Below are 13,594 nucleotides of genomic sequence, written 5' to 3'. Positions count from 1 at the left end.
TCTTTTCCAAATTGATTTCCACAGAACCTTGAAGCGCAAGGTAGAAATGCAGGTACTCTTGAGCCCTATATTGCTTCCATTTAAGTTAGCTTAAAAATAAAACAAAACTGCTTGTTTATCATTTGCCTCATAAAAGTACATTTGAGTGTGGAAAAAGTTCTCTTTTTAAATTTGACAACAATAACAAAAATGACAAACCTAGACAGCGTATTAAAAAGCAGAGACATCACTTTGCCAACAAAGGTCCATACAGTCAAAGCCATGGTTTTTCCAGTAGTCATGTATAGATGTGAGAGTTGGACCATAACTGAGCACCAAAGAATTGATGCTTTTGAACTGTGGTGATGGAAAAGACTCTTGACAGTCCCTAGGACAGCAAGGAGGTCAAACCAGTCAATCCTAAAGGAAATCAGTCCTGAATATTCATTGGAAGGACTGATGCTGAAGCTGTAGCTCCAATACTTTGGCCACCTGATACGAAGAGCCAACTCACTGGAAAAGACCCTGATGCTGAAAACGATGGAGGGCAGGAAGAGAAGGGGGTGACAGAGGATGAGATGGCTGGAGGGCATCACTGCCTCAATAGGCATGAGCTTGAGCAAACTCTGGGAGATGGTGAAGGACAGGGAAGACTGGTGTGCTGCAGTCCAGGGGCCGCAAAGAGTTGGACACAACTTAGCCACTAAACAGCAACAACAGAAAGTCTGAAGACCATGGATCCTGATGTTTGTTCTGGAACTCACCAATTCTCACATCCTGTGAGTCACTGTTCTCATTTCTGTTACCTACTTAGAACACAGTCCCTCTAAACAGATGTTTCACTACAACCTGGAAATATGACCATTTACCCCATTCAGAAAACCTTCTGGACTGCACTTCATTGTGGTATACATATTTCAAATGTTGATGAAGCCTTGAAATATACGTGAAATATAAGTATTCAAATTTTTACAATAAACTTAAACTGTAGAATTCAGAGAGAAAAGAGGTGGTATTGGAAAATGGAAAGTATGAATGAGAGAAACATATCTTAAAAAATTAGAAACAAATAGTCATTACTGGAAGACAGTAAGATCTGTAACTGGAAGATCTGGTTTCAGTGAAGATCACAATAGCTGTCTATTTTGGGGAATTTGCTTACTTCCTTTAATCTCTGAATCTGTCCTTTGAGAATGAATTTTTCCTTTATATTAACTCTGTCTTCTGGAGAGCTGATGTGAAGACCACAAGAAATAATAGAGGTGAAAATGCTAAATAATTAGAAATCATTGGGCCTGTGTTACTGAAAAAATGCTGGTCATGTGGATAAACAGAATATTTATAGGTATGGGTACAGGAGAATGGGTCACACACAATATCACGGTATGATCTTAAAAGGCATGAGATAACATGTTGAAGTATGGGTTTTTATTACAAATATCCATTTCAGTGACCGAAGTAGTATATCCTAGTTTTTTGTTTTTGTTTTTTTAAAGTATAGGCCTAGAATTGGAAGGGACCAGCTCTCCTAACTGTTAAGAATGTGACTAAAAAGAATATACTTAATTTCTGATTTTGTTATTTTATTTGCAAAATAGCAATAATACTCGTCTTCACATTTCATAAGGTTAATCATTTAACAAGCCTTCACAGAATGTTGTAAAGTGTGTTCATTCTCTAGAAAAGCAAGGTTTATGGTGCTATTAATGTTGTCTACTACAGTACATTTTAAAGAAATGTCCTCATCGCTTCTCTGATCTATTTCAACATTCTTGCATTTCACATATCCATAAAATCTTTTTACATGTCATTTAAAAGTCTATTTGCTATTCACTTCACCTATGACTTTATTTATCCTCAAATAGAGCCTTGCCATTATATCTGCTGAGAGATCAAAGGCTTATTATGGAAAACATCTGGTAATTGCTATCAGGGTGTAACTATTCCAACTGTCTATAACTCAAGATAATTTCTTTGACAAATGAAAAGAAACAACCTTGCTTGGATTAACAGCCAATCATCACTGCAAAGACCAATTTTAATGAGGGTAGAACCCTGCTCTGAGTGTATATATACATGCATCTGTCAGACTGCTTTTTGTCTGTTTCTCTCTGAACTTCTTGACTCAGGGCAGCGGCTCTCAAATACAATCATTCATCATCACTATGAACAGCATCACTACTTTTGCCATCCTTGCTCTGGCAGCCTTGACATGGGCTGTCACTCCACCTGGTGAGTTAGGATTCCTTTTCAATATTCATTCTCTTATGTTACCTGTAGTATATTTGGCCTTCATTAATTATAGAATATTAAGTGAAAGTGAAATACTGGAGTGGGAAGCCTTTCCCTTCTCCAGGGGATCTTCCCAACCGAGGGATCAAACCCAGGTCTCCCGCATTGCAGGCGGATTCCTTACCAGCTGAGCCACAAGGGAAGACCATAGAATGTCAAAGTCTAAAGAAAATTTAGTAGGCATCTATTTATATTGGTCTGATCAACAGAGTAGGGGTAAATCAGACCTTCAGGAAGAAGAAGAGAGACAGAGAAGAAAAGGACTGAGAACTTCCTGCTCAGTTCCTCATCAGATCTCTCAGGTTTCTGACTTGCCCTTTTAGAAATCACCTATGCAACTCTGAGACCATAAGTCCAACTCTCCCTGGGCATGCCCACAGGATCTCCTGGATTCCTCTACAGTTCCTTCTCCAGTGATCAGAGATTCCCACCCCCAATCTCATTTTTTTTTTTTTTTTTTGGTGTGGGCAGGGGGTCAGGATCATATTTCTCTGATTTCACCCTTAGCTGGCCTGAGTAAATAAGTGACCTCTTTTTGGTCTGGTCTGGGCAAGGGATGTTGGGAAATGGGTTTTAGTTACTGTGAACAATGAATTCAGATTTGCATTTCTAACTGTAGAATTTACAATTTTTCTAATTACTTCTCTCGAAATGCATCTCATCGTAGACTCTTCTGGTGATCAAGAAATAGGGATAGAGGTGAGTACCTTTTTGGCATGCTCTTTGTAAAAATGAAATCAGGGCGAATGTGTAAATGAGTAGTGAAGGTATCTAAATTGACTCACAGTGGGCTGAAATAATTCCATGGGAGGTAAAAACTGTTTCTACTCTACTTTTCTAATGGTGTTTCTTTAAACGAATCTCTGTGCAAAAGGAAAACAGGAGATAAAGGAAGCTCTTACTTTTAGGTAGCATTTTAAAGTTTCTCAGTATTTTTCACATTCATTATTCTACTGGACTCATTATAACCCTAAAAAAAAGAGAGAGAGAGAGACTAATATTTCCTGCTTAAACTGCTAATTCTCATTTAAAGACTGTTCTAGGTCTGAATTATTTTTGCAGCACAGCACCTGGTCACAAAAGGACTTCTAGACATGTTTGCTGAAAAGCTGAGGAGGCTAGGAATCTTCCTACTCTCTTCTCACTCTTCATTATCTAGATATAAGAATGATAACAGAAATGAAGGAACAGAATGCAGAGTATTATTTTTGTTCCAATTACAGGTGAACTGTACCAAATACAACTTAAAAGGTGCCGGGATTGCATGCACAAAGGAATGGAGACCAATATGTGGCATAGACCAGAAAACTTACAGTAATGAATGTATGTTCTGTTTCCTAAATAGGTAAGTATTATACTCAATTTTGTTTTGCTTTACAATCACAAGTCACATTGGCCAAAATCTACTCATCTTTTGAAAACATGGTTTGACATCTTACCTTTTGTCATGTTTCTCTACTACTCTGTGGACATTGTTTTGTTTATAAAAACCCCAAAACTAGCTATATTAGGGATATATATCATGTATATTTCTTGGCTATCCGGCCAAATTCTCAGGTATACTATATTACACGGTATCCCTCAGATGTTAGCTGTTACATATAGACATTTTTATTCCCATATTACATTTAAGGAAACTGGGTCTCAGGCAGGAAACATATTCTTGGTCAAACTTTCATGAATCTCCTGTGTTACATCTTTCTTATAAGTTAATGGAAACTCAGAAGAGAGCTGTTGCTACTTGGGCTGTAAGCCATGGACACTATTATAATGCTTTGATCTACCCTTCACACCCCAGAGGAAAATCATGTTGCTTCTCTGATTGTCTGGAAAAGTCTAGGGAACAGAATGGAAGTACAAAGGGATAGTTGGAATTAGCTGGAATCCTCACCACCACCATTCCTACACATTAAATATTAAGTCCTCACTATAAACAACATCTCAGCTTCTAGGAGACTTGATAATGATTATTACCAGCCACTCCAGCAACTTGAACTCACTGCTTTCCAACTAGCAGTTAAAATCATGGACTTTTGTGTCAGACATCCGGATTAGAATTCAGGCGGCACTTAGTAGATCTGTGACATTAGGCAAATACCCATTCTGCTATGTACTTCTGTATTCAGTAAAGCAGAAATTATAATAGTGTTTAGGATTCATTGTGAGAAAACACATCAAATCTTAACTAAGCAGCTGACACAGAGTGAATACTCAAAGAAATGAGCTCTTCTTCCTTTTAATCATTTTCCTCCTTCTTTTCTAGCCTTTCTGAAAATTCATAGTCAAATATAATAGCAAGTGTTACTCAAATAAAACCCCTCAGAATATGCAATACCAGAGACTAAACACTGAGATGGGATTGATTATATTATCTCATATCTTTTTAGAAGGAGGAAATCTAATACTCAGAAAGGAGAAGTGACTATAACAAAATTACACAGACTATAAGTGCCAGATATGGATATGTGAATATTTTCTTTTAAAACTGAAAAAATATCCACACACTTTATTATGCCTTTGATTTCCATCTGAGTATTCATGGACTATTTTAAAAATGCCCATTCTACTTTCCTTTCAGTGTTGATCTTATTTTTTTACATTTTAATTTGTTTGCAAAACGAGCATTTATCAAAAATGTTAACGGCAAATATTAACTAACTAGGGAAGACTGTTAACCAGAACTGCTTAGTTCAGGTCAGACAACAAAGAATGACATATGACCATGTTTTACTCTATAGATTAAGAAACATCAAATTACTGAATTACCCATTCAGTAAAATCTTCTCTTTCAGAGAGAAAGGATCTCAACTCAGGAAACTTCATGATGATGAATGCGTAAGTATACATAAAAATTTTACATATCCTTAATATAAAATGTTTCAAAAATTCTTCCCTTCCATCAAGAACAACTATTTTAAGATATTTATTCTAGAAATTATCTATGACTATGAGTAGTCACAGGTAACACACCTGGCCAGCCTAAACAGAAAATCTGAAATATAATTTATTTACCCAGAGGAAGACTCCAGAAACTATTCATACTCCTTAACTGGGGCAGACTAACATACATGTGGTTATTTTCTAATACTGCAACTAATTAGCAGGTTAAGAAGAGAACATTAGGGACATAAGAACACTCTCATAACAGTAAAAAAAAAAAAAAATGTTACTTAAACAAGCAGAGGCCAACACAATATTGTAAAGCAACCATACTTTAATTAAGAAAAAAGAGGCGGGGGAAGCATGAAAAATTTCAAGAACACAAATGTAGAGATAATTTAGGGGCAAAGAGCTATGTGAGTGGAAAGTCAGTCCTTTTAATAGAGCTTGAAATGTGATATAAGAGGAATGCAAACATGAGGTTGTCGGAGTAAAGACAGTTCAGGGAAGCTCTCATTTTAAGAAGGGGCACCTAACCCCTTGTGACTAGTGAGGGAAAGAAATGTCGCCATGCAACCTTTACAAAAGTAACCAGACACTTCAGTGAGGAGTAGGAGTCAGTCTGATGGATCAAGTGGGTAAGGAAATGCAAAGTAAGATGAACACAAGCAGCAAAGGCACAGGGATGTACAAAGGCAGGAAACACTGGGAATGCAATCTTTTTTTTTTTTTTTTTGATTTTTTTTTTTAAAGTTTTTATTTTTATTAGTTTTTATATTTGACTGTTCTGTGGTACATTGCTAAGTGGTGAAATGCACAAATAGATATACATAACCACCATCACATTCAGGATTCAGAACAGCTCCATCACCCCAGAAAACTGCCTATGCTGCTCCTTTATGATCAAAACTTTTCCTCAACCTCTAGCCCTTGGCACCCACTGTTCTCTGCCTTTACAGTTCCTTCTTTTCCAGAGTGTTATATAGATGGAATCATATTAAGTTCATCTTGGATAAAAGGCAGAGTAGATGAGACTAGAAAGATAAGCATGGGTCATGAAGGGGCTTTCTGTTGACAGAGTCAGTTGAATATTTGAACAAGATCAGATTTGGTTTCTAAAAACAAAAAATTCACATCTATGTGGAACATCAGGTAAGCCTAGGGTTGGTGTGATAAATTGGCAGGTAATGTAACTGTGATGGCAAGACGCAGTGAGGGCCTGAATTAAGTGGATGACAGCACGGTGAGGAGAGACTAACTCAGCAATTAAGAACCAGACAGGATTCACAGGATGGATTCTGTTCATCAGCTACATGGAGAATGAGAGAGAGGGTAGCCTTGAACTTGGGCTGAGCAATCTCTTGCTGTGATGGTATTCTCATTACTGTTGGGTCAGGTTATGTAAACTGCAGAAAATACATCTTTCTGCAAGTGGGACTCTGAACTAATGATCCCCTCAAGGCTTTAAAAACGTTTCTTTTCTATGATTTAATATTTTGATTTCTTTTTAAACAGAGGGAGGTTGAGTGCACCACATATTCAGAAATATGCACCATGGAGTACATACCTCACTGTGGATCTGATGGGACAGTATATGGCAACAGATGTTTATTTTGCAATGCTGCTGTGTAAGTGCTTGATTCAGTATTTGTAGAAAGAGCCCCTCACACAGAACCAGAAACCATCTTAGCCAGATGCTGCTATGAAGCCTAAGAGATGGCTGACTGAAAATCATAATATTTTACAAAAAGAAGGAAAAAGAGAGAAAATGAGAGAGAAAGAAAATGCCTAAGAATAAGAAATGAAGTTAGGGAAAGAGACACTTGATCATCATCATAATATTATTCAGTGGCAGATAAAAGAGAAACTTACAGAATTTTTGGCTCCTAACACTGGCTTTTACTGGTACACTGAATTCCCTTTTTTCCACCATGCTGAAGCTTGGTAATTAACTGCTCAGCTTTCACATTATGTATTCATCTGACTGGCTTGATCTAAGATGATGCAACTTTCAATTTAAGATTTCCAGAGCCCCCTTTTAAAAGTATGATTTCTTTTGTAGGATAAGCAATGGCACACTTTATTTTGTAAAATATGGACCATGCTCTGAGTCTCCCTGATGCTTGAGGGCACCAAGTTTCCTTTGGCAGCGAACACGCTTCTCTAGGATGGCTATGAGGACAAGTATATGGAACTTGATTCTTCAATAAAAGATTATCAGCAGAAAAATTGTCAGACTTATCTCTGTGGATGCAGTTCTTCTCGTATCTATGGTCCTTTCCCTAAACTATAAGTCATACAGAAATATTTCCTTTATTTCTACTCAGGTTGGAAGCTAGAAAGATTATACACACAATGGTGAAAAAACAAGCTGCTCTCAGCATCCCATTTAAAAAAATTTTTTTAAGTAAACACAGATCAAAGTGTGCATTTGACCATTACTATTACATTACCTTTAGCTACACTAATGAGAAGTGGAAAATCCAGATTTGGAGAAAGAGTGAGACTCCTTAACACTATAAATGAATCAGAACAGGCTAGGAATAACATAATACTTTAGATATCACCATTTAAACAGAACTCAGACACATGTGAGCATCTGCAAAGGAAGGTATCTTACGGTTCATGTTGAGGAAGAGATTAAAAAAATATATATTATATATACTCTAAATGGTGAAGTCCCTAACAAAGCCTGAGAAATACGAGGCTATGTGCTGGACTCTCAGGAAGTAGAGATATGAGAACTTTCTCATGGCTGTGTCTCCACAGAGAGTACTCAGCTGAATACAGTGTGCAGAGATAAATATTTAACTTGGTAAAGAATTTTCTAATAGCACTTTTCTAACTGCAAATAGGCACACAGTGATGCCCTATAAGCTCATGTTTCCAAAGCACAATGGATTTTTAGCAAACAGTGGTTAAACGCTTGCCAGCTATGCTGTAAATATTTGTGTGACTTTTCTACCAACACATATAGAAAGGTCACTAGAGGTCAAGCAATGCATTTTGTGGGGAGAGGGAATACAATGAGGCAAAGAGAAGCATGCATGGCATTAAGGAATTTGTAGGGTAGTCAAAGAGACAGACTTTATAAAGAGTTAATCAATTACTAAATATAAAAACAGTATACTTCAGAATTAATAAAATTCTAGTAAAAACTGAAGGGGTGGGGGACAGTCTTAGTTACACAATGAGCTTGTATATTAATATGCCCAGGCTGCCATAACAAAATACAGATCTCCCTCCATTTAGGATGGGGTTCAGTCAGTCAGTCAGTTCAGTTGCTCAGTCGTGTCCGACTCTTTGCAACCCCATGAATCACAGCACGCCAGGCCTCCCTATCCATAACCAACTCCCGGAGTTGACTCAAACTCATGTCCATCGAGTCGGTGATGCCATCCAGCCATCTCATTCTCTGTCGTCCCCGTCTCCTCCCACCCCCAATCCCTCCTGGCATCAGACTCTTTCCTGATAAACCCATCATAAACTGGAAATGTCATATATTGAAAATGCACCTTACCTACCAGCCTCACCTACCTTAAATGTGCTCAGAATACTTACATTAGCTTACAGTTGGGGAAAGTCATTTAACACTAAGCCTATTTTACAATAAGATATTGAACCTGGTGGCTCAGAAATTAAGAATTCACATGCCAATGCAAGAGATGCAGGTTTGATCCCTGGGTTGGGAAGATCCCTTTGAGAAGGAAATGACAACTTACTCTAGTATTCTTGCCTGGGAAATCCCATGGACAGAGAAGTCTGGTGGGCTGAAAACCATGGGGTTGCAGAGTTAGACATGACTTAGTGACTAAACAACACCAAATATCTCATGTATTTTACTGAATACTGCAAAAGTGAAAAACAGAATGGCTGTGTGGGTACAGAATGGTTGTCAGTATATGGGCTGTTTACCCTGGTGATTGTCTGGTTGGCTGAATAGGCACTGTAGCTCACTGCCCAGCATCACAAGAGAATGCTATACTACTTATCACTAGCTCAGGAAAATATAAAATTTCAAAGTAAAGCTTCTACTAAATGTGTATTGCTTTCACACCACCATGAAGTCAAAAAATTAAGAAACCATCTATAGCAGAGATTGGGTGGCTTAAACAATAGGAATTTACATTCTCACAGTTCTAGAAACAGGAAGTCCAAGATTAAGGTACAGAAGATTTGGTGTCAGCTAAGAGCCCACTTCCTTTTCCTATTTGGAACCAGTCTGTTGTTCCATGTACAGTTCTGACTGTTGCTTCCTGACCTGTATACAGGTTTCTCAAGAGACAGGTCAGGTGGTCTGGTATTCCCATCTCTTTCAGAATGTTCCACAGTTTATTGTGATCCACACAGTCAAAGGCTTTGGCATAGTCGATGAAGCAGAAATAGATGTTTTTCTGGAACTCTCTTGCTTTCTCCATGATCCAGCGGATGTTGGCAATTTGATCTCTGGTGCCTCTGCCTTTTCTAAAACCAGCTTGAACATCTGGGAGTTCACGGTTCACATATTGCTGAAGCTTGGCTTGGAGAATTTTGAGCATGACTTTACTAGCGTGTGAGATGAGTGCAATTGTGCGGTAGTTTGAGCATTCTTTGGCATTGCCTTTCTTTGGGATTGGAATGAAGACTGACCTTTTCCAGTCCTGTGGCCACTGCTGAGTTTTCCAAATTTGCTGGCATATTGAGTGCAGCACTTTCACAGCATCATCTTTCAAGATTTGAAATAGCTCAACTGGAATTCCATCACCTCCACTAGCTTTATTCATAGTGATGCTTTCTAAGGCCCACTTGACTTCCCATTCCAAGATGTCTGGCTCTAGGTCAGTGATCACGTTATCATGACTATCTTGGTCATGAAGATCTTTTTTGTACAGTTCTTCTGTGTATTCTTGCCACCTCTTCTTAATATCTTCTGCTTCTGTTAGGTCCATACCATTTCTGTCCTTTATCAAGCCCATCTTTGCATGAAATGTTCCCTTGGAATCTCTAATTTTCTTGAAGAGATCTCTTGTCTTTCCTATTCTGTTGTTTTCCTCTATTTCTTTGCATTGATCACTGAGGAAGGCTTTCTTATCTCTCCTTGCTATTCTTTGGAACTCTGCATTCAGATGCTTATATCTTTCCTTTTCTCCTTTGCTTTTTGCTTCTCTTCATTTCACAGCTATTTGTAAGGCTTCCTCAGACAGCCATTTTGCTTTTTTGCATTTCTTTCCCATCGGGATGGTCTTGGTCCCTGTCTCCTGTACAATGTCACAAACCTCCGTCCAGAGTTCATCAGGCACTCTATCAGATCTAGTCCCTTAAATCTATTTCTCACTTCCACTGTATAATCATAAGGGATTTGATTTAGGTCATATCTGAATCGTCAAGGCTGTATATTGTCACCTTGCTTATTTAACTTATATGCAGTGTACATCATGAGGAATGCTGGGCTGGAAGAAGCACAAGCTGGAATCAAGATTGCCGGGAGAAATATCAGTAACCTCAGATATGCAGATGACACTACCCTTATGGCAGAAAGTGAAGAGGAACTCAAAAGCCTCTTGATGAAAGTGAAAGAGGAGAGTGAAAATGTTGGCTTGAAGCTCAACATTCAGAAAACAAAGATCATGGCATCTGGTCCCATCACTTCATGGGAAATAGATGGAAAAAAGTGGAAACAGTGTCAGACTTTATTTTTTTGGGCTCCAAAATCACTGCAGATGCTGATTGCAGCCATGAAATTAAAAGACGCTTACTCCTTGGAAGGAAAGTTATGACCAACCTAGATAGCATATTAAAAAACAGAGACATTACTTTGCCAACCAAGGTCCGTCTAGTCAAGGCTATGGTTTTTCCCGTGGTCATGTATGGATGTGAGAGTTGGACTGTGAAGAAAGCTGATCGCCAAAGAATTGATGCATTTGAACTGTGGTGCTGGAGAAGACTCTTGAGAGTCCCTTGGACTGCAAGGAGATCCAACCAGTCCATTCTAAAGGAGATCAATCCTGGGTGTTCATTGGAAGGGCTGATGCTAAAGCTGAAACTGCAATACTTTGGCCACCTCATGCGACGAGTTGACTCACTGGAAAAGACTGATGCTAGGAAAGGTTGGGGGCGGGAGGAGAAGGGGACGACAGAGAATGAGATGGCTGGATGGCATCACCGACTCTGTGGACATGAGTTTGAGTGAACTCCGGGAGTTGGTGATGGACAGGGAGGCCTGGTGTGCTGTGATTCTTGGGGTCGCGGAGAGTCGGACATGACTGAGCGACTGAACTGAACTGAACTGAACTGAAGAGCCCACTTCCAGGTTCATAGGCTACTGTGTTCCTGCTGTGTCTTCTTGTGGTAGAAGGGATAAGGGTGATCTCTAGATTCTGTTTCATCAGGCCTCTAATTCCATTCATGAGGGCTGTGCCTTCATGACCTAATCATCCCCAACAGTTCTACCTCCTAACACCATCAAACTGAGGATTAGGCTTCAACAAATGAATCTGGAGCTGGTGAGGGGGGCAGGGGCATACATAAACATTCAGGCAGTAACACACGGGGGACTTAAAGGTTGATGGCCATTCTAGGTTATGACTGGAATGGTGGGTACATGGAGGTTGACCCTATAATAATAAGTAATTGACCTAACTGAAAATAACAATAAGATAAAGTCTACATATTTTAGGCTTCTGGGTAGCGGATCAGCCCCAGGGAAGCCAGAGGCAATGGTCAGGCCAGGGAACCCTCTGTTCCTGGGCACCCTCCAACATCAATCGGCTTCAGCCAGCAACACCAGCAGGGCCTTTGCCCTGGGTCTTGGGCCGCATGTTGACCAACACCTGGTGGCCTGTGAAGCTTCATAGACCCAAGAGGACCAGCAGTGGGAGAAACAGGGCACTGGTCATGTCTTCCACCTAAGTGAAGCAGCTGAAGGGCATATCCCTGGTAATCAGGTCCTGACAAAATGTGGTCCACTGGAGAAGGGAATGGCAAACCACTTCTGTGTTCTTGCCTTGAGAACCCCATGAACAGTATGAAAAGGCAAAAAGATAAGACACTGAAAGATGAGTCTCCCAGGTCAGTAGGTGTCCAATACACTACTGGAGAAGAGAGGAAAGATAGCTCCAGAAGCAATGAAGAGGCTGAGCCAAAGTGGAAAGGACACTGAGGTGTGGCTGTATCAGGTGGTGAAAGTAAAGTCCAATGCCGTAAAGAACAATATTGCATAGGAACCTGGAATGTTAGATCCATGAATCAAGGTAAATTGGATGTGATCAAACAGGAGATGGCAAGAGTGAACATCAACATTTTAGGAAACAGTGAACTAAAATGGATGGGAATGGGCAAATGTAATTCAGATGACCATTATATCTACTACTGTAGGCAAAAATCCCTTAGAAGAAATGGAGTAGCCCTCATAGTCAAAAGAAGAGTCCAAAATGCAGTACTTGGGTGCCGTCTCAAAAATCACAGAATGATATCCGTTTGTTTCAAAGGCAAACCATTCAATATCACAGTAATCCAAGTCTATGCCCCAACCACTAATGCCAAAGAAGCTGAAACTGAACGGTTCTATGAAGACCTACAAGACCTTCTAGCACTAACACCAAAAAATGATGTCCTTTTCATCACAGAGACTGGAATGCAAGAGTCCCCCCACAGGGGACTGGAATGCAAACACAAGACATACCTGGAGTAACAGGTAAGTTTGGCCTTGGGGTACACAATGAAGCAGGAAACGGTTAACAGAGTTTTGCCAAGAAAACGCACTGGTCATAGCAAACACCCTTTTCCAACAATAGAAGAGATGACTCTACACATAGACATTACCAGATGGTCAATACTGAAATCAGATCAATTATACTCTTTGCTGCCCAAGCTGGAGAAGCTCTATTCAGTCAGCAAAAGCAAGACCTTGAGCTGACTGTGGCTCAGAGCATCAGCTTCTTATTGCAAAATTCAGGTTCAAACTGATGAAAGTAGGGAAAACCACTAGGCCATTCTATCAGTTCAGTTCAGTCGCTCAGTCATGTCCGACTCTTTGCAACCCCATGGACTGCAGCACGCCTGGCTTCCCTGTCCATCACCAACTCCTGGAGCCTACTCAAATTCATGTCCATCAAGTCGGTGATGCCATCCAACCATCTCACCCTCTGTTGTCCCTTTCTCCTCCCACCTTCAATCTTTCCCAGCATCAAATCCCTTATGATTATATAGTGGAGGTGATGAATAGATTCAAGGGATTAGATCTGATAGAGTGCCTGAAGAACTATGGACAGAGGCTTGTAACATTGTATAAGAGGTGTGAAAAAAACCATCCCCAAGAAAAAGAAATGCAAGAAGGCGAAGTGGATGTCTGAGGACACCTTACAAATTAGCTGAGAAAAGAAGAGGAGCAAAAGACAAAGGAGAAAGGGAAAGATATACCCAACTGAATGTAATGTTCCAAAGAAGAGCAAGGAGTGATAAGAAA

At 39.6% G+C, this 13,594-nt stretch overlaps 1 protein-coding gene across 2 annotated transcripts; it reads left to right on the top strand.

Moving 5' to 3' along the window:
* Positions 1 to 2,071: 2,071 nt before the first annotated feature.
* LOC129558559 (double-headed protease inhibitor, submandibular gland-like) lies at positions 2,072 to 7,370 on the top strand. 2 transcript variants are annotated; one of them, XM_055429811.2, is made up of 6 exons: positions 2,072 to 2,211; positions 2,939 to 2,970; positions 3,495 to 3,616; positions 5,064 to 5,106; positions 6,667 to 6,779; positions 7,214 to 7,370. In XM_055429811.2, exons 1-6 carry the CDS (start codon positions 2,145 to 2,147, stop codon positions 7,269 to 7,271), a joined length of 435 nt encoding a protein of 144 aa, XP_055285786.2. In that variant the 5' UTR covers positions 2,072 to 2,144; the 3' UTR covers positions 7,272 to 7,370. The 2 variants fall into 2 exon arrangements, with proteins under 2 accessions (XP_055285786.2, XP_088694491.1); XM_088838365.1 differs by lacking the exons at positions 2,072 to 2,211; positions 2,939 to 2,970 and having other exon boundaries at positions 3,350 to 3,616.
* The last annotated feature ends 6,224 nt before the right edge of the window (positions 7,371 to 13,594 follow it).

The sequence above is a fragment of the Moschus berezovskii genome, chromosome 8 (assembly GCF_049115385.1).
Source record: "Moschus berezovskii isolate FMDL1 chromosome 8, NW_MosBer_1.0, whole genome shotgun sequence".
NCBI classification, from domain to species: Eukaryota; Metazoa; Chordata; class Mammalia; order Artiodactyla; family Moschidae; genus Moschus; species Moschus berezovskii.
This window is presented reverse-complemented; position numbering and strand designations above follow the sequence as displayed.